This window comes from Falco punctatus (genome assembly GCF_963210335.1).
Source record: "Falco punctatus genome assembly, chromosome: 5".
NCBI lineage: Eukaryota > Metazoa > Chordata > Aves > Falconiformes > Falconidae > Falco > Falco punctatus.
The window spans coordinates 41,507,684-41,529,553 of NC_137584.1; the positions used below are offsets into that span (position 1 = coordinate 41,507,684).

At 35.9% G+C, this 21,870-nt stretch overlaps 1 protein-coding gene across 2 annotated transcripts in view; it reads left to right on the forward strand.

Moving 5' to 3' along the window:
- PRKN (parkin RBR E3 ubiquitin protein ligase) overlaps positions 1-21,870 on the forward strand; it is a 766,653-nt gene that overhangs the window by 150,670 nt on the left and 594,113 nt on the right. For both annotated transcript variants that reach the window (XM_080390567.1, XM_080390566.1), the window contains exon 2: positions 2,041-2,204. In XM_080390567.1, coding sequence (XP_080246693.1) covers positions 2,041-2,204 — 164 coding nt within the window. The remainder of the gene's footprint in view (positions 1-2,040; positions 2,205-21,870) is intronic.

Below are 21,870 nucleotides of genomic sequence, written 5' to 3' on the forward strand. Positions count from 1 at the left end.
ATGACACTTGTTTATGCTTCTTTTATCAAGCACTTTCCTCTTACTCGTGCATTTGATTTGCAGAGTCAATGCACTTGCTAATTTTTTTTCATTTACAAAACTGATAGCACTGGCTTTTGCAAGACAATATAAAGAGGATTATTTATTAGTCAACCAGAAGCCTTTGGAGATGCACATGAATGCATTTTATGTGTGTATGTGAGTGTATCTATATAAATGTATTAATATATATATGTATATATGCACACAGTCAGATAGTCAGAGCGTAGCATATTAAAAAGGTATGTTCCCCATTGATTCAACTATATCTTTTGCTACTGGCCCAAGTAATGTTATTTACATTTGACCATTCTGAATGTTCCTGGAAAGATGCAAAATAGTCAGTTCCCATTAGCTGGAACTACTTTTTGTCATATAAATCCTCCTTTACTCTCCAAACCACAATCAAAATAAAATTCAAATTCCGCTGATTTTTCTGAACAGTCTGAATACAGCTTGCACAGTTTAGTTATTTCCAGAAGACCTTCAAATACAAATCAAAGCCAGTAACAAGATGTACTACAGGAGACTGTGTAGCACACTGCAGGGCATATGTACTGCACCCTGGCTGACACATTATTATGCAAACTTACCCTGCATTTTAGTACCTTAAGAGGGCACTTTTCAAGTGAAAAACTTAAAAATATCCTGTTAAATTTTATTGATATATGGTCTTGTCCCTTAAAGATTAGCCAAATCTGAAATGAAGATGTGAAATTACAAATATTTCCAACATCAATGCAGCACATCAATGGCAGCATTCTCAGCCATATTTAAATGTTCTTAAAGTATCTAACAACTTTGCAGTGGTCATGTAGATTATGTGTTTGAAAAATTATAAAAATCCAGTTTTCAATTTTAAAAATAGTTACTTCTTTAAACTATATAAATAGTTTTTACCTTATGCTTCTGTCAGTCATAAAAAATGCAAAGGATTAACATCTTTAGGTAAAACAGTGGAGTTGGAATGGGAAATAAATATTTAAGAAGACTGGTTGTTACAGTCAATACCCAAGCACTTTAGGTGACACGTACCCGCAATCTAATTGATACAAATGATTTTATATTTTATATTGAGTTTGGTAATTCCTTTGCTTCCTGCCTGTGGAGCTATTGGTTGAAGTGGTCCGCTGGGAACATGTCTAGTGTTCATAGAACCTCCATGACTGACATGGATGCAGTGAGGTTTTTTTTCCTGTTTCATAGTTGTTGTAGTTATTCCCCTCACCATGGGCTCAATGAGTGCATTTAGACTCCTTACGAAAAACAGGGGAATGGCAGGAAGCTTATGAGTTTGTTTGCCAGACTTCTCTGGCTGTATAAACCACTTGCTGCAGCTCTGAAAACAATATGACTGGTGCAGTAGTGATTTTCTGCAGTGAAAGTGGATGTCAGCAGTAGTTACGTACTGCAGATATTTTAGTGAACTCTGAAAAGGCTACGCTGTAATACAACACTCCCAAACATTTCTGCTAGCGTGTGATTTCCCCTCCATCATTATCTTCTGTAGAATAATATCTGTGGGAAACCGATTTATATGACTGTGCTTTACTGTGTAACAAGGAATTCTTTTCCCTCATATTGTTTAATATCTTTTGGCTCCAAGGCATACTTCAGTTTCCTGCATTTATTTGTTACGTGCAGTGGGGAAGAGCACGAGGCGCACAGAAAGCATGTGTGCCCCATGCCTGCTAAGGTTAGGACTGAACTGAAAATCTGTTGTGCCGGTTAGCAACTACTTAGGCAGCTGCCTAGTTGGGTCTCTTTTGGCTCTGACTATTCTCTGTAATTTCTAACACTGCCAAAGGGAAATACATAGGGTTTATTTATTGGTCACCAACCATTCTGTGATGGGTTTCAAAATGGTACACTGGAGTATTAATAGGTTTTCTCTGAAAATGGCAGATGCTTCCTGAAATTGCAGAGTAAACCTCTTGTAGTCACTTGTACAAACAAGTCATGAGAAATGCTCACTTTAAAAGGTGTTTTGCTTTTGTCCAGTGTTTGTCAGGTTCAACTCCAGCCACGGCTTCCCGGTAGAGGTTGGTTCCAATGCCAGTATCCTCCAGCTGAAGGAGGTGGTTGCTCAGCGACAGGGAGTTCCAGCTGACCAGCTGCGGGTGATTTTTGCAGGGAAGGAGCTCAGCAATGACTTGACACTGCAGGTAAGTCTCCCTTGGTAGCTTTGCTTCTGGACTGCTGCCAGCTACACTGCCTCTGCCTCTAATGCTGCCAATCTGACGTTCATGCCTCAGATCTAATAGAATAAATAGTGCCTGGGGATTCCTTGAACTTTACTCCACACTGCTTCATTAATTCTGACCTTCTTAATTATGCATTAAAACAGCAAGCAGGAAGGATGGGGGAAGAGGGAGAATATGAGAGAGAGAGCACGAGAGCTGTGCCCTAGTGAATAAATGTTTACTGACTACAGAAGCAAGCCAGGCACAATTTCTGTATCTGTTCAATTTCTTACTTATTCCATTTGAATCTTAATGAAGAAGGATGTGAATAAATTGCTTTAAATCAGGCTGCACAGTCATCACATTTTACAGAATTTGTAACCCAATTGTGACCCCTGGAGGATAGCTACAGGGCTGCTGTTACTCCTGCTGCTGCGCCTGTGCAGGTGAGTGCGCTGCTGGAGGGATGGGTCCAGATAACAAAGCCCACGGAAGTGTATTCCAAACTGAACTCTTAAACATGTGGAGCTAAGAGAGCAGCAGGGAGCATGGAAGACTGGCCGTAGGTAGGTTTCTGAGTTTCAGCTCCTGAAGGTTAGCTAACTGTGCTCTTCAGTAAGTGCAGAGAGGTGTTCATTTGTGGTGAGCAGTAGTAAGCACGGAAAGATAGGTTCAACTTTCTCGTCTTTGCTACTGTTAGCGGTGCTGCTGCAGTTGCTTTGTAAATAATTTTGTTTATCCTGTATGTGGATTTGGCAGTTCACTTGGGTAGCCAGGGCTTAGCACGAGGTCACACATTTAAGACATTTGGGGAACTTGGGGAAACCTATTGGCCTTTCAGCAGAGTGCAAATACTGATTTAATGAAATTGCTGTCCTTCTGCAATGGTATCAAAGAATTGCAGATGCAATCTGTAGTAGTGCAGGTGATTATATAATATATCCCTCACAGGCAGAACTATTTCAGATTAATTGGCACTCATATTTCAGAAGTATTGCTGTACTTAGGATGGCTGCTAAGCCGGGGTACAGAAAGTCACTACTGTATTGATGACCTATCACTGTTTCTCCTTGGGTATGATATTTATTGCCTTGCAAAGGCTTTTAGGGAGTTTCAGCACACAAAGGAAGGTATAGAAATGCGAATTGTTGTCAGTCTCCGATGTATCACCTGTGGATAGTGTTGATGCATATATTCATGGCATAAACAGCAATGCACTTCACTTACTTATATGTGAAAACATATATATGAAAATGCAAAAATAAAAAAAAAATTATGTGAATTGTAGAAGTTGTGAGTTGCTAGTTGCTAGATTTGGGTGCCTGTGTTGTTCTGTCAGAAGCTTCTGAACCACTTGGTATTTCTTGGGAAGGTGTAGGTATTCGTGTTACTGCCATTTTATGTCAGCATGAAACACAGATTTTTGTCACCAGTTTTACACTTGCAACCAATTTTCTTCTCAGCTACAACATACAGTCTGTTGCCAGGGTAAATTAAAAATTGCTTTGCAAATATGCAGGCCTTAATGATGACTTAATTCAGCTCATTGGAATATCAGAATTACCATGTGGTCAAGACTTTTTATTGTTTAGGAAATGGACCTAGACTCATTTTTTTTTACTTTTGGCTTCTAAAGCTGATAGGAAGTTAAAAAACTGTTTCAGATGGTAAAATCAATACTTCTGTATTTAATTGTCTTAAATATTGCAATTACTAATATCCTAAGCAGTGCATCAACTACATTTTTATTCTTGATATTTAATTAAGTGTATTTTATTTTTTTTCTGTGTTTGCAGTTTTTTTCTGTGATATATTTGTGTATGTGTATTTATTTATCATGGACATTTGTCAGCCCAAGAAGAACAGGTGAGAGTTTGAGGTGTTGAGTTCCTATGGCAGGCTGTTTGGGGCTTTTTGCATAAGAAGCTGAATGCTAGTAAAACTTGAGTGCTAGTGAAATACTAACTGCTGGCATTTTGTAGACCAATGGATTTACATGCAGTCTAAAAAAATACAACATGGATTTGTACTGAGCTGACACTTTAAAGTTATTTCATTTGATGGTATTGCAGAATTTCTAGTAAAAACATTTTGGCCTTTCGTTTTTCGTAACTTACTTTTGAACTTATTTGCCCAAGATGCTGTGGGAGAATCTAGGTTTCAGGAAGGAGAACTGATAATATTAGAGATAATGAGATTATAGAGAACATGGGAAAAGCTGTGATAATTGCAGGAGTATGGGGCAGGGATATAGGAAATACTCCAGGATAGCAAACTTTATTGGTTTCACAGCTCACAGAACAACTGGATTTGGCTTGGCAGCTACTTTAGCATCTCAGGCAGCTGATACAAAACATAACTGAGAATGTGAACTCTTTGGAGAGCAGGAAAACTCTTTCATGGTAGCTGGAACCTGTAAAAAGAAATGAAGCTGGAATGGACAAACCTTTAAAAGAAATTATTATAGGAAAGAAAGTGCCAAGTTGAGATCTTAAATAATTTGATATCAACAACAGCAGTAGAAAAATTGTAGGGAAGGTAGAAGTGAAATATGTGTGGAGATATTTAATTTGGTACCTCAGATAAGTGTTTTGTCCTTGGAAAAGAGAGGAAGATCAGACACACTGATTCAACTGTGCACAGGGGAGATCAGTATCTTAGCTAGTGACTAAGGGGCAAGTAGTGAAATTAGAGCCATGGTAGGGAAGGATTGCTAATGACTGGATGAAGAATGAGACCTGCAAATTCGGATCTCATAAGAAGAAATTAGAGCAATAAGCTGCTTCCTAAAAGCATAGCAAATGCTGTCACTTTAAAGGTGCTAAATATTCTGAAGGATGATGAAGAGCTCTCTGCTGATTGCAGTTCACTTTGGAATGAATAGAAGTAATTAATTAATATATACCCAAAACAGGAATTCTTTCAGAAGGCTGTCACAAGTATATGAGAACAGTGGTAAGATCATCTTGTGGCGATCATAAGGGTGAAAGAAGAAAAGCACCGTAACAGAGTCACCAAAGGAATAAACAGGAGGTAGCTACGTATCAGGAACATTGAAGTGTTGTAACAGGAGATCACTGCTTATAACAATATTGTCCTTGCCTCCAAGAATGGCAAAATAATTTAACAAGCTTTCTGGAAGCAAAATATGTAATATATGTTGATACACAATTTTGCTCGGTGCAAACAATTTGAAATTTACTACTGCTAATAGAAGCAGTATTCTATTAGTACAGGCTTCCCCTTTCTTGGAGAATTGAAAATCCCCTTGTGTGAAGTAGCTTTTTGCAAACAGTTAGTAAGAGATGTCCCATACCTTGCAGAGCTTACAGTGGATATGGACAAGGCAGACAAATGATATGATGGGAATCAGTAGTCTGGCTTGTTCAGACTCAGTTGCAAAACAGGCATAGAATTAAGACTTCTGTTTCCCAATCCAGTACCATTTCTTTTTGACAGTGTTTCCTCTATGAGGTAAATCTAGAAAATTTTATTTGAATTTGAAACTTTGAAAACAGTTTGTTTGAAACAGAAAAAGACGAAGCATGTGATTAGTAGTAGGACTTGTTAGCTTTAGCACAGTGCTCCATTGAGACAGCTTCTAAATCAGAGTTAGCTTGCATTTGACTGGAGCATAGGCTCGAAGTTTGGAGCATAGCCTTCATGTGAATTTGGCTTTGACTGCATCCATCCGTATAGGTGCTTTTCTAAAATTGTTTATACATACATTCAAGAAACAAGCAAACACAACTAGAAGTATTATTAAACACTGGTGTGTCAGCTGATGTGACTAACTGAAAAAGAGTAGGAAGGAATGGCATAACTGGAGGAGCAACATAGATATCATCTCTACAGAGGAGGGAAAAGAGAAATGGTAGGGGAGAAATGGTGCTGTAAGTAAAGTTAGTGTACTGCCGTTTGACAGTGATTTGGAAAGAGTATGCTTTGTTGTAGAAGGGTTCTGAATAGTAAACATTAGAGGTCAATCCAGAGGCATCTGGTTCTACTGGAAGCACTTTCCAGTGCTATTGGATGGAAAGCTCAAGGACAGAGAGAGCACTTTGTGACAAGGGTCTCAGTTTCTCTCACACACATTTTAAACGATTATGAAAATAGGGTTTCGTTAATACCGTTGTTCTCAGTGAACAACTTTTTTTTAGCAGAAACAGGTATTTGAATATTGAAACATTTTATCAAGCAGGGACCTTGTGTACCTAAATGTTTGGCAACTTGCTATCTAAGCACAGCTCGACAGGATAGAGCTTCCAGCAGTTCTTGCATTTCCCTGTTTCAGTTTAGTGAAGGTACAAAGGAGAAACCAAGTGACACAGTGCAAAATGTGTCCCTAACCAGCAAAAAACCCCGTATGTTCAACTTTAGTTATAAACCCATGAACACTAAGGTTAGAACGGGTCTTTTGACATACACAACAACTAGTGCCTTTTGTGGCAACCTACAGTTTTGTGTATAGGATATGAAATCACTCTTGGAAACATCTTTGATAGTCAGCAGTTTTGTGGGTTACAGAATACAGTTGAGCCAACTTTTGCATACGTAAATGCTGTTTGGAGAGATTTGCTCACAGATATCCTGACTGAATCAATCACCCTATGTGAAATTCAAAGAAAGAAAATTATTTTATGTTTGTGTGTTTAAATCAGTATTTTGGATTAATATTTCATTGTTCTGTGGGTCTTTTCTTACTTGTAAAGCTGGAAGAGATGTGTATTTTACTTCTTCAATAGCAGAAAAGCTAGCTGAAGAATACTTAGGTGTATTATAGTAATAAATGAAATCTAGAGGTGCCATCAGTGTTGTCAGGTAAGATGGACTTGGCTAAAGGAGTGGATAACAGTAGCACTCATTCTTATTTGTTTTGATTGCTGTGGAGTCACTGTACATGACAACAGCCACTCTATGTGTTGAATAAGTTTTCACAAGATGTGTGATGGGCCTCATAGTACTATATGCCCATAACGAATGTGGAAAGTACCATGTAGCCATATTTAGTATTAAATTGTCGGGACCATCTCAAGTCTAAAGATTTTCCATATCTTGTGCACTTATCTTGTGCATTTATCTTATGCACTGCTTGTTAATTGTTCTGGGAGATCAAGATCTAAATGCACTAATATATTAGACCTTTGAGCCCAGTAAGACATTTCCTTTCTGCTTTTAAATGTTGGGGTATTTTTCTCCTGAAAGTAGGAGACTATGAAAAAGATTTAACTACAGCTAAGTAAGATATACATTATCAAGTAGTTTGGTAACTCCAAAAAGTGAATGGGCCATGTTTGAGGGGGCTGAAGCATGTAGGATGGCCTTGAACTTTGCCTGAACCTTCTAGATTCCTCTGACATTACCTGTGTGTTTTAGTTGGTATGCTGCTGGTTGAGGAGGAAGTATGACAGGGTTTTCTTCACAAACTTTCTGCTGTTTGCACTCTCTACAAATTTGTATTTAATTTCTAGAAGTGTCTGTGTTTTGGTACCTGGATGAATTCTGTGTTGTCTGCTGAATTTGGTTCATTGTTCCCTGGAATTTGCTGATGCCAGTATTCTTATAGAAGTCCTACTGACTCATAATGTGTCTGAATTACCTGTGTTGCCCCTTTAGAAAATTTCCAGATTTCTAAAAGTGAGTTTCTTTTGTTTTCCACTTTGCTGACAGTTTCAGTAAGTTGGGAGTCTATTCAATTAATTTCCATTCAGTCTGTGGTTACTATTACTTTCTTATATGCGAGAACATTTTCAGGCAGCAGATGCTTTTTTTAAAAAAAAAACAAACAAACAACAACTTCATTTCTCTTAGGCAGTTAAAATCCACTACATTGAAGACATTAAGTGAATTTTACAAAATCCATTTCTGAAAGAGCAGTTGCTTTGCGTGGGACTGATACAGAAATGACAATAATATTTGCAAGAAATACAGTATGTTGATAAGAAACTCCTGTGGCAAACCACTGTAGTTCTTCTCGACATATATACTATTTCAGAATAAAATTATGTTGAAAAAATTGCACTAATACTGGATGTGGTTTTGTTTTCTAAGTGAATACTTGCATTAGACAGGCACTTGTAGAATCTTTCTCCCTCATCATGAATATAATGCAATTCATATGTTTACAATACTGTCCGTTTATTGATTCAGATCCCGCTTTAAGTTGCAGGAGAGCAAATGTGTAAGAAAAAAAATCTCAAAAAGCTTTAGTTGTTGGAGTGCTGGCAGTGAGTAATAACTTCTATGAGTTTGTAAATCATGACAGTAAAAGAAAGGTCAGCCTACGTCTTTCATTCATCACCTTTCTAAATTGCTCTGGTGAAAAACTCTTTAGCATATTGTACACCATTAGCAAAAATGATAGTTGAATTAGCAGAAGTTCAAGGGTAAGAGGGATAGTTCCTTTCTTCTTTCTCCCTTTTCCTCCAAAGAAAAACATGGTGTTAACTATTCTGCTAGACTACATTTATAAGGAAGGATCCATAGAGACTAGGTATTTCTAATTCATAACTAAAAGAAAACAATCATCAATAAATATTTGTATTGTGTTAAAAAAACAAGCAAAAATAGTTTTATTTAACACTTTACATAGAGAAAATACTGGTTTAAGAAACAGGAAAATGGGACAGAGTATTTGTGGATTATTTTTTAACCTTGAGAATTTTGTGCCTTGAAAATAAAATTGTAAAGGAAAAGATGGAAACTTCAGTGTTGGAAATATATTTTAAAATAGCAGGTAGCATGCCAAATATACCGCCTCAATAGAAAGGTGGAATGTAGTCCCTTGCAATTATAATTTCTTTGCTTTAGTCTTAATTTTACTTATTTACATTTTTACAGCTCTGATCATCTGAAGTGTCATCTGTAATACATTCATATTTGTAATTATCAAGGTCACACAGCTATTTAATAAACCATTTTGGGTTTCCTTCTTTTATTTTTGTTTTTCAAGCTTTCTCACTCATTTTAATTGAGAATTTAGAACAGAAACTTCATATCTGATTTACAGTTTTAATCACAGATGAACCTCCATTCTCTAGGAGACACAGAATAATTAATGCCTCTTAAGAGCAGCTTTGGTGGCGTGTGGCAGGGAAAGAAGAAATCAAAAGAACAGAGAGTTGTTGCATTGTGACAGGAAGGTCCCCATGAAAGGAAATGGTGTTGGTCATCCTAAAAAATAACACCAACACAGGCTTGAAGAGAAAGAAGACAATTATTTTAGGAGTTACTGAAGCAAAAGTAGGTATATAATTCCTTATATATCATTTCATTGGAGCAAACCTTGATAAATTTACAATTCCTAGAAGCTTTCTTATGAACTCTAAAACCCTGTTGAAGAAATGAATATTAAGTGCTTAAAACGAAAAATGAGTAACCAGCAGAACAACAGAGCAATACAATTTTCTCTTCTCCTTTAGACTAAACAAAGCAGCAAAAGCACCTGTTCCACAAATGAAATAATTTTCAATTTCTTCATATACAGAGCTTGTTATTTCAGGTAAACTATTGCCTCCATTGATGTAGTGTGTGTACACACACTCCCACATTGCCCCCCCTCTCCCGTTTCCAGTGAGTCCAGTGACCAGTGTTTTCCTCATTTTTACTGCTTTTCTTATTATTAGTTTCCCACAGTTCAATTCACTTATGCTGCTTCCATTTCTGCCTCTCCCAATCAATTCCGATTCTTTGAAATCCTGTTTCCAACCAACAACTCTTGCCCATTGGCGTGTTAAACCAGCTTAGGAAACAATTTTTTCTTTCTAAACTTTCCCTTTCCCAGCCTATGAAGTAAAGGGGGAGAGAGACTGAGAAAACTAAGTTGCCTTGCAGACCTGCTCTACCTGCCAATGAGCTGACATTTTCTTCTACTTATGGTTTCTGTCTCTCACTGGATGACCTGCTTCTGTACTATCTGATGACCAACTTGTTTTCTGATATTCCTGTACCTAACCAAAATGCTGACAGATCTGTAGGAGGCTCTATACCTACAGTATATTCTGCAGGTAGTGTAGGGGGCCTTGTGGGAAATCTGGAGAGGATTGTCTTATCTCAGGTGGCTGTGTTCCTGGCAGGAAAACAGCCAGGCCCTCTTGTGACAATCTGGATTTCATGCATATCTTCATATCAGTTTGTCTATGTATGTGTGATAATGTATAAAAGGTCATCACCTGATTTTAGGTAATTTTGAAAAGGTATGTGAATGTTGGCAAGTTTTTGGTTGATGAGGTTACACTTCTCAGGAACAGACATGTACAAAACAGTTGCTAGTTTTATGGGAGAATTAATATAGAAGAAGATCCCAATAATGAAACACCTTTAAACTTCAAAAACATTTCTAATACAGTTTTTCCCTATTAACTGTTTGACATAAAACAGCATGATGGAAACATATAAAAGTTTTATTGTCATATATTTGGTATGCGTGATATACCAGAGCTCTGACTTCATGATTTGTTTTTATATAGCTCATCCCAAATTATCCTATAAAATATTTTTACTGTACTACCTTAGCATCTTTAACATAGCAATCTATTCATTTCTATCTTTCACAGTGTGCAGCATATTGTGAGTACAAAACAGATAAATGTATGCAAGTATGTTTAAGTACAGAAGATAATAACTACTTTCCTCTTTAACCAACATCATATAACCTTTATTCCTGCTTTATTTTTGTTACCCTAGATGGTGATTTGGAGTTTTTGTTTACCATTTATCTTATAGCAGTGTGTTTATGACTACAGCTTAAGCACACGTAATTTAAAATGTCTGAGCTTCAGGAAAGGAAGAATCAATCCAATTTTAGAACACCTTAAGGTTTCTACTGTCAGAAATTTATAGCAAAAATGTCTCAATGGCCATAAATGACAATAAATAAATTAAAATGACCAATTGGATATATATCATTGTAAACCTTATTCTTTGTGAAAGTGTTCCCTTTTTCTTTATTAATAGAGAAAACTGTAGTGCCTTTCTTCTGAATGTACTAAGACACTTAGCTTTATAATACCGGAATTTTTATGTTATTTGTGTTTCTGGGCAGCAAGCAGGTGTAAACATCTTCGTTTCCTCAAAATAATTTCATATATTTTTGTGCTATCTGTATGACAAACACGGAAAGAGAGGAGTTGTTCAACAAAACAGCAGAATAACAAGAGGAAGAAAAGTTTAATAGAAATATATGTCATGCTGATTTAAACGTTTCAAGACTGAGTATCAGAAGACTAGAAGGACTGTAGGCATTTCAGATAAAAAAGGTTCAGGTAGGCCTGAAAGGTTTGACAGAGAGGGTTATACTTAATTATATGGCATTTACCAAGTGCAAGGAAGATTAGATGAGCAACCAAAGAAATTTTGTTGGCAAAAAAAATTACATGGCAGTGTTCGTGAAGCACCTGAGGTTGTCCTACCAGGCAGGAAAGCAAAAGATAAGGTGAAGGTTAAGATCTGTTAGACATGACTGCAAAAGCAAGGACACCCAAGGAGTAGGATTGCAAAAGCATATGAGTTGACGTCAAACACTGGTAAGCCCACCTTTGAAAAATTTCCAATAACTAGTAGAATGGGTAATACTCAGTGTGTTAGTAAAATCTGCAATGTAAGGCTACTTGGGGAGAATATAAAGAACTACATTCAAGGCCTGACAGCTAAAATAACAGAGACGAACATGTTATCTACCACCTTCAGATAAAGTGTGACTACATTATGGAAATCTGCCTAAGTGTTACACCCACTTAGTGGGTCACCAGACCCAAGTGATTCCTTAAGCATATAATCAGATAAGATTAAAGACTTCTTCCTTAGGAAATGGTGATCTTTTTTAAAATTAAAATGACTACAAACCTATTCAATATATTTTTAAGGTGGAAAACATCCAAACTGAAGAGCAGTAATCCTTGCAAGCCTATTGTCTGGGAAGCCAATTTAGGAAATACTCCAGCTCATTTACCTGAGCTATGCAGTGAATGTATTACCTACAACAATAAATTGAAAGAAAATATTAAGCATAAACTTGCTCAGCACACTGAATATTAGCATTTCTAATGAAGGCAGATACTGGGAATTGTTATCCTATAAGCTAGCAAGGCAGCATGCAATTCTAAATACGTTATAGGAAACAAGACTGGGGAGGCTGAACCAGTAAAGATTTGGTGGGATATATTTTCAACCAGAAATGTTAGCTATATAAGCACTATTCAGCCAGGTAGGCACTTAGCCTTATTATAAATTAGAGCTATGAATTCTAGTTCTGATTTCAGAAAAGTGGAGAAACTGGATGCAGTAACACAGAACAGTATTAATACCTACAGTATATGCCTGCAATGATTTGTGCACTTGCTTTTCAGAGGACCATTCTATAAATGCCATCCTTTATCACTGCAGAGGTAATAAAAACAGCATCCCCAGAAGTGTTCATTTCCAATGGAATTCACTGCAGATCTCATCTATTTAAGTGAATGCAAATGAAAGTTCTCTCTCCTGTTTCTCTGAAGGATTGATGCATTTCTGACTGGTGAGCACTGTACATTGTCAGTCTCCAGAAACAAATGGAGGAAGATTGACAGGGAATGGGTTCATACCTCAAGTAGCCACAGGATTTAATCTCCATGCATCTCTGGGTGTATATGTGTCAGTCATAAAGTAGTCTGTGAATTACTTATCTCCTGACATAATTCAAATCTCTCAGAAATGTTATTTTTCTATTAAAAAGAAGGATTGAGTTGGCAAGGCCCCTGTGGGCTATACAAAATATTGAAAAAATTGCTATTGATAAATAAATGAAATATAGAACTGCAGAGAGAGTTCACTTTATCCACATTTATGGAAACTTTTATATGTTCTATTGTTTCACTGCATTAGGAGATATGCTGCTTCAATTGTGAGGTATTTTAGTGTGATGTATTACATATTTATAGTTAAATCTAAAAATTTAACTTCTGTAGTAGCAGAGAACAGTAATAGCCCTGCAGGATATACACTAGCTCACAGCAAGGCCAGTATCCACAGTTTTAAAGTTGCGCTGTGTTGGAGACACCACTTACATGAGAGAAGTTGCATTAGACTTTAGGAAAGAGAGGATTTGAGAGAGAAATAATCTCTCCTAAAATGAGAGAAAGATCAGGTTTTCTTTTGAGGCTTGTCTTGTCATTGTCCACTTTGAAATCTCTTTGTGGTAGCTTTATTCAGTCCTTTTTAAAATGGTATTGGCCTGCTGACATTTCAAAAGGTGCATACCGGGAACAGCACGTGAGGTCTTGTTGCTGAAGAATTGTGTGTCATGTCCTGACTTCATTACACTATAGGAAGGAGGCTGAAGTATGTATTTTAATGTCCCTGTAACTCAGTAATCCTCATAGTTCTCTAACTTTATGTTGTTTTGAAGAAAACTACTTCCATTTTCTTGAGTAAAATGGTATTTGAAGCAATTACTTATTTGGCTATGTCATGCTGGTAGTTTCCTGTGTAAGTCAGTAAAAGCTTGAGACATACACTTACATTTCTGATAGAAATGTATTTATACCAATTAATTTTTATCCTTTTTTCACTATAACAGTAAGTTATATCCATGTGATTTGATTATATCGGAGCGTGGTAATTCATTTCCAGCCTTCCATCCTGGAAAGTGAACTGCAGGGTTTGAGCTGCAACCTGCACTACTACTGTTATGAGTCCAAATAATGAATTACAGTGCAATCTGTCAATATTGCTGCTTTTGTATTTTAGCCTACTGTTACGTAGACTATATTAAGAGTTCTTTCATGTGTAGTTAAGATACGTTGACTGTGTAAGTATTCTTGCTGGATACCCTGCTTATTCACTTACTATTCAGACAATATTTTTTGTTGTTGATCTCAAATGTGTTTGTTGTAGTCAGGACTTCATCCAATGCAGAGTTCAGGTTGATGATCTGAGGTCTCACAGACCAGCCATTTGGAGACTTCCTACCCTGGGCCCAAATAAGTAGGAGGCAAACTTGCATTCTTTTTTATCAAATTTCCATTTAGAAATATGGGCTTTGATGTTTTTGTTTGTTCTATACTTTACCTCTTCTACAATTTATTACACTTTTATGTAAGAAAGGTCAAATGCTGCACATAAAGCAGTGTTTGTGTTTTAAACTCAAGGTTCATTGGAAGAACTGAGGTGCTATGTTCTTCCTGCCTGTCTACAGCAGTCTTCCATTTTAATTCAGTGGGAAGATGTGCTTTATATATCATGCATTATGTCAGTGGATAATAATTAAAGCTTACTCTCAGTTTATTTTCAGCTGTTAGTTTTGAAACGATAAAACACCTGGGAAGGAAGAGCATACATTAATGATGATCGCATACACTAAGATGCCCATAAGCATTTGTGAAAATTAACATAAATATGAAAGATAGAATTACTTAAAATCTGTTCTTAAAAAAACAAACACTTTTTCCTGCCATTGCCAAAAAATCCACTCTTGCTATTTTTAGAATTTAAAGGTAGATTTGGACTGCCGTATTTTACAGCTGATTTTACTTATTTCAGTTGTGTATTTCCTGTCTGCCCTAACTCATGAACACCAAAGATTTCCACAGAGAAGAAACTGTTTGTCAGTTGTACGATAAGAAAAAATATCTGAAAATATCTTATTACGAAGTATTGCAGAAAAATACATGGGCATAATATTATATGATAGTGGTTTAATTGCAACTGCATATGTGATTGGTGTCAGTTTCGTGTAAGTATTATAGGTGGTAACTCTTTATAGTTGTCTTTAGAGAACATCATGCTTTCAAAATTATGTATATATGTTTTCAGACAGTAAATAGAATATAATTTTTTGAGCATTGTAGTGTGTAGTTCATTTGCTTATTGTTTTTTAAAGGAATAGAGCAAATTTCATAAACATGAGCAATTTTTTACATCCATAATAGACTGCACCTGTTGAATGTACAGTATATATATGACTTCCAAGTCATTCTAGCTCCCAGTACAAAGTTAGCCCCAAAGCAGCTGTTTCATTTGCCCTGTTGAGGGTATTTGGAAGATTTAGGAGGGAACTTTCATTGCAAGTTATTAATTTTCCTGGTGTTCTTTCACAGTAAGTATTTATCTTAACTCTTACATATTTTTCCAGTTTAGAGTAATTTTGGGATCTGTATCAATGCTGATAAAATGGTTTCCAAAATGGTTGAACGTGTGCTTAGATTTTTTGCTAGGGAGCTCCTGTACAACTGAGAAAGAGATTGGGGAGGGAAGTGTGTGACTTGTATTGAACACTTGGAATCACATTAACTATAGAAAACCAAAATAACCTAGCAAGAATGTATTCCCTGTTTGTGAATGAACTCTGCTTCAGGCTTTGAAGGAGTAAACAACAATAATCAACAAGTTTTAGCAAAGATGTAAAAAGAAGTTAATCCTCAAAGTTTATTGGGAAGTCTGATACAGGAAATCCTTTTGCAAAACAAAACAATGTGGATTAAGAACTGTTTTCAGTTAGCATTCATTAAGGTAACTTTCTGTGGTCTTAATGGAAGTATAAATACAAGAAAAAAAAGTAGGGCGATTCATATTATTATTCATAAAAAGTTCCATTTTTTGTTCTAAGGCTTCTTATGTATTACAGGTTCTGATAATATCAAGTTTAGTTGTTTCAATTATATTCTTTTCATGTTTCAGAGACTAACAGTGTTCAGATTCTAGATCAGCAGGAAAAACAAAGCTTTTAGGTAGGAGTTGCATTGCCTGAAATTGGAAGCAATCATTTGTTCGTCATGCCCTTTTATGCTGATTTTCAATTGCTAACACATTTCAAGACAGGATGTGGGATCAAGCTGCAGGATATAATACCCTGTCTTATTCTAAGGTTTTCCACATAGCTGAGCACCAAATAAATGAAATCTTTATAGTCTCCAAACTTAAGTAACATGGAATTAATCTGGGAACAGCTATATTTGCTCAAATACATTTTTGAAATATGGTTTTAACAGAACAAAGCAGTTGTTTGAAATAAATGTATCCAATAATTTAGGAGTATCTGGAACACTATGTCTTTAATACCTGAGCCATCAAACAGCTCATGCTTCTGTCATACCAGTGCTGCAGCAGGAAGTCATCATAGCACAGTGGCATCACATTCCCATGCCCTGGAAAGTTTAGATACCTCTAAAAGATGTACCTTATGAAAAATATTGTTGCTAAAGGTGCAGAGAGGAATAAAAAACTTAGGCCATGGACAGATTTATCCCATTTCTTATGATAGAGTGATTGCCTTTGCAATGTTAAGTGTGTAATAGCTGATAGTATAGTTTGCCTCCTAACTACAAGCATAAAATTCAAAATAAATTTTAATTTAATGAATTCTAAATAGCTTTACATAGAATTAATCAGGCAAAAATATGTGTGTATTTAGCTTGAAAGGTCATTTTTTTCTGAATAAGACTCCAAATCAGTAGACAGTTTCTGGATGTAAAAAGTGTTATTTTAGCCAATTTCAGGGTACTACAAGCTAATAATATTTTAGCCTGTTTTGCTGCTAATTTCTAATGCATATGAACAGTCTTGGTAAATGCCAGGAAAAGACTAGTTCAGAAAATAGTGAAAATTATGAAATATAAATAAGATCAGTATGTCTGTATTACAAACAAACAAAAATATAATTTGTTGCTGCATGTTTGTTGCTAACTCATTCCTGAACTAATAAACATCAGCTAGATTACAGTCCTCAGTCATTTGTTCCATAATCCATTCACCATAGACACAAGGAAACTTCAGTTGCTCCTACTACTTCCTGTCTTCATTTTCAGTATATGATGCATTACTTTTCAGTTTGTTACTAACTCATTGCACTTGTTAATTTCAGACAAATATTATCTCAACTCCACATTGGCAGAATATTTGCATGATTTACACTAATTATTTTACTTCTGCAACTTCTGGAGATGCTATGTTGGCAGTGTTGGGGGACTTTTTTACTTCAGTTCATTCATGGGAACAAATATGAAGAACATATAGACTTCAGAAAGCCTTTGAAGAACCTACAAAATCATCTGAGTAACTGTTGAGAACTATTGCAATATTATGTTCTGAGGCAATATACATAACATAGGTTTTATCTGGATGTTATTTTTTTCAGATAAAGGTATATCACTCCATGTGACAACTTTGCTGCTTCTCTTCAGGTTAGGAAACATGAATCTTCATGTCAAAATATTAATGTGTCCGTTTGGAAACAGCTGCAAAGTCCTGCTTATTCCTTCTCATTTTTTTTTAATTACTATTTTAATGAAATAACACCCAGCCTCTGAACAGAGATCTGATACTGTCTCCATCAGGTATTTCTCTGCAAAAAGAAAAATTAAATCATGCTGCCACACTTGGGCAGTTAAGCATATCAAAGAAGGAAATATATACTTAGTTATTAATTTATACTTCAATGTGATTTTAAATCAATAGAATTTAACAGGCAGCATACCCATTACTGCCACATGCTAAGTGGATAGTCTTCTTCCAATGTGAGTGTTGTTTTGGTTTTGCTTGTCTCACTTTTGAGATGGTTGAAAGTTTACTATAAAAACTTTGAAGTTTGAATTGAAAGATTCATGTGAGAATTTTACTTTCTATTAGCTTATTTGGTAGAATTTTTCTAAGTAGATCAACTCTCAGACAGTACTATCAAAATTTGAATCCTTAGAGCAAAATACCAAAGCTCAGGATCTGGCAGAAAGAGCAAACTAAGCTTTAAATTGAAAGTGATAGGGTGATAGCTGAAATTCATGCTCCTTTCTGTGATCCCATTCAAACCCTTTTTCTTTGTTAAATCCAGGAGGAAAAAAAATAAATCCCATGCTGCAGCACTTCTTAAGAAGGTCACAGTTGATGTCTGTTTATTTCAGACACTTCTGTGGCATATAGTGATCACTCTTAAAATATGCCCTCTGTTAATTAAAAATAACTAAAGAATTATCTTATTTTGATATTCAATTACAAAGAGCATGATTCTCTTTATCCGGTACTAATCTCCTAAATAACTATAGTGCCTGTTCCTTTTTCAATAAATAGAAGAAACATATCAGTCAAAAAAGGAACAAAGTAATTTCACCCACAATAAACACGGTAGTTGCTTTAAAAACAAACATGGGCACACATGTGCATATGTGCTGCTTCAATGAAAAGAAGTATTCTTCAGACTTCTACTGAAAAGAAGTATTCTTCAGACTTCAATCTGCAGACCCATCAAGGCAAAACATGAGTAAATTTTTTAGTAAGCTATCAAGTGCTCTTGTTCTTTTAAGTAGATAACTAAATGCAAGAGCTAAAAATAGCTCAAGATTATTTTACTAGGGCTAAACTGGAGGCACTTAGGCCCACTTCAGTAGAATTAGCTCTTAGAAATTCCCCCGCTAAGCTCTGGTCTCTGGCACTTATGTTGTCTCTCTTCTCTGGGCCCTCATTCCCCAGGCTTTCCTTGGCAGATGGTTTCATTCTTTCTTATCCCTCTTCCCACGTCAGCCTGGCCAGTCCTGAAACACTTTCTTGCTGTTCTTATGCCCTCACTTTTCTTGTCCCTACACAGTATGTGGATTTCTGCCAAATATTTTGCCAGTTTGTCACAATAAATATATTTATGTCAAGTAATTATGAAGTTACATACTTTTAGATTCTGCATGAACTATCCCTCATTAGACAGTCATTACAAAGTATTGTTTGTAATGAATTTTTTTTTCTATGTGTTAAATGTCTTTCTGGAACAATGTTGGCTATTGTCTGGATGGCATATTTAATCTGTGATTTCTAATAGCAGCCATTAACATTGATTATTATAAATTACTACTTTGTTATTAGCAAATGTTAGGGACACTTAGTGTTCCCCAGTAAAACAAAATCTACTACACGCAAAAATGCTATTATATAAAGCATTTACAATTTCCAAATATATTTTAAGCAAAAAGTCTTTTGACAGTATATCTGCTTATTTTCATAATGACTTTCCCCTTTCATGCAACATTCTGGTATTACATACTGAATTCTACAATTTAGCAGACTTGCATTATATTGCAGGTCAGCACAGCACTTAAGTAACTTGCTGATTTCAAGAACTAGCACTCCTTGAATGACTTGAATGATAACAGTGGATGTCACTTGGTGTTTTCACATGTTGGGAACACAGAGCAATATCTTGCTTTTTCCAGATCAGTTAGGACTGTTTTAGCAAACAAACAGCTTAATGATGTCTACAACTACCAGCTGAGTATCCTATGTTAAGTGAGAGGAATAAGACAACTGTGTTTTGTGCCCATAGGTACTACAGGTATGAGTTGCAGGAAGGCTGCCAGTGAATAAAATTTCAGCTTCAGAAACAGGGGATGAAGAAACAGCCACTGGAAAATTGGCACAGTCTACTTTCCAGACTATTCCAATTTAAACTATCCTGTGTTGTTCCCCAGTTTTATTGTGTAGTTCAGAGTATTCTACTTAGCATCCACTTCTCTCCTTGAGCTGAAGAAAACCAAGTTGCACATGATCAAGTTTGTGAGTTGCAAGAGTCCCCCCTGGATTTTAAGTAGAGGCATTAGTAATGCAGTGTTTTGCTTCTTCTTTCCCAATTGTCTGACATGAATTTAAACTTGAATTCATTGCCTGCAAAACTGTTCTAAAAAAAAAAAAAAAAGTGTATTTTTTTTTCCATCAAGAGTTGTGCTAGGAGGTAGAATGATACTCAAGCCACTTGCTCAGCCACCTATTTGACAGTATTATCTCAGTTAAATCAAGTTTCTTCTCAACTCTACAGTATTTGTTTTATTGCATTAGTATTTCTTCTATAGGTACTATTCCATTTTTTTAGGATATTACTGTGATTTTATGAATTATGGAGGTGCTATTTTGTTTTGCTTTACTGACTGCTTGAGTTCCCAGTAGTTGACTTTTTCTTGTTCTTCCATTAAGATAATCATACTATTTTTAATGGACTTCCACGCTGCTCTAGCATACAGCACAAGTTCAGTTTTCTATCACAATTATCTATTCTCAATTCTATTATTTATCTATTCTATGTTATTGCATTGATGGGCCAGTGATTACAGTTTTTTGTTACTACAAGAGGCAAGAATTTGATACTTATTCCTGTCTTGTTCCCTGAAGGAGTAAATCCCTGGAACTCTGCACAATTAGTAATTTAACACTGGTGACAAGAATACAAAAGAAGTGCTTTTCCTCACTCCCCATTGATACTGTAGCCTCTTGGGAAGCCACACAAATGAATTCTTAGAAATGGGATACCATGGTCACCATCTTAAAGGAAGAAAGGTTGTTTAGGTAGAAGAAATCCCAGTTGATATCTCACATACTCCCCCGCCCCACCCCTATTTTGTTTTTCAGGACAGGGTCTCTATTACCATCCCCTTTAGAGCCCCGGAGTTGTGTTTGAATTTCAGTTACGTCTGGAAATTAACTACCAGCTTTTTTCACTAAGCTGTATGCTTGCAGAACTGAGATGTCCCCTCAGATTTGAAGAACCAGGAAAGCTCTCTTTTTGTTCATTAGCAGAAGAATCCTTTCTGGAAGACTCTTCTATTCACATTTGTAATCAGGAGAGCTACAAAATGAACACTTTTGCCATGGGTGGTTTCTCTCTAAAAAACAACTATGCAGCTACAATGATTGTTCTGTTCGTGGCTACCAGACCACTTTCCGTGGGGTTTAAGCAGAAGCTGACTATTTTTTGCAGAATATCACTTTCCCTGAGAGCTGCAGAGCTGGTATGGGGGTCTTTACACTCAGGAAATTCTGAAGCAGAGAAAGGTTGCAGCACACACTATCCTTTTATTTCAATGAAAACTTACACAGAAGGCAGACCCAGCAAGTATTGTTAAAGGAAAGGATGTATAAAGTAAATAAGAATGCACTCAAAAAGAAAATAATTATATATATATATATATATACACACACACACACTACAAGTAAAAAAACATTCTTCATTATTTTTCTTGGTCTAGACAAAAGTTTGACCCTAAAAGAGTTCACCTTTAAGGTAACTAAAATCTATTAGTATTTCACATTTAAGTAATTTTGTCTCTGTGTGTGTGGTGGTTTTCTTTAGGAGAGGAGAGCTTGAAATTATGCAGGCTGTTATTGTCATGGAGCGATTTTCCAGTCAAATGAGTGGTGCCAAAGTATTTCTTATTCTGTATGATTATTAATATTATGGCCTAACAAGTTTCAGCATCCAAAATAAAACAGTTGTGATTTCCAGGGCAAGAATGAACAGGTCAAAAGGACTCTCTACTTCCGGAAAATATAAGTATTAGTAGAATTTGAGCAGTTTCCAAATGAACCAATTTCTATCAGAAATTAAAAAAAACCCAAAACCAAACCCCAAAACCAACAGCAAGTATTTAAAGTATTTATTCTTTACAGGTCATCTCTGTAGTAGAAAAAAGAAGTGGGGATTTTTTCTCTCATGAGACATGTATTCTCACAGTGTGAGACATTACACTGATTCGGAAAAAAAAAAGTTTGGATTATGCAGTAATCTTATTTTCATTGATAATATATTTTGGTGTATGTGGTGGTTCAGTGAAAACTGTTCAATTGAGAACTTGTCTTCAGTTATGAAAATAAAATTACTTTATTTCTTCTTTTACAGTGGCATAAATGCATACAACTTGTAAAGAGA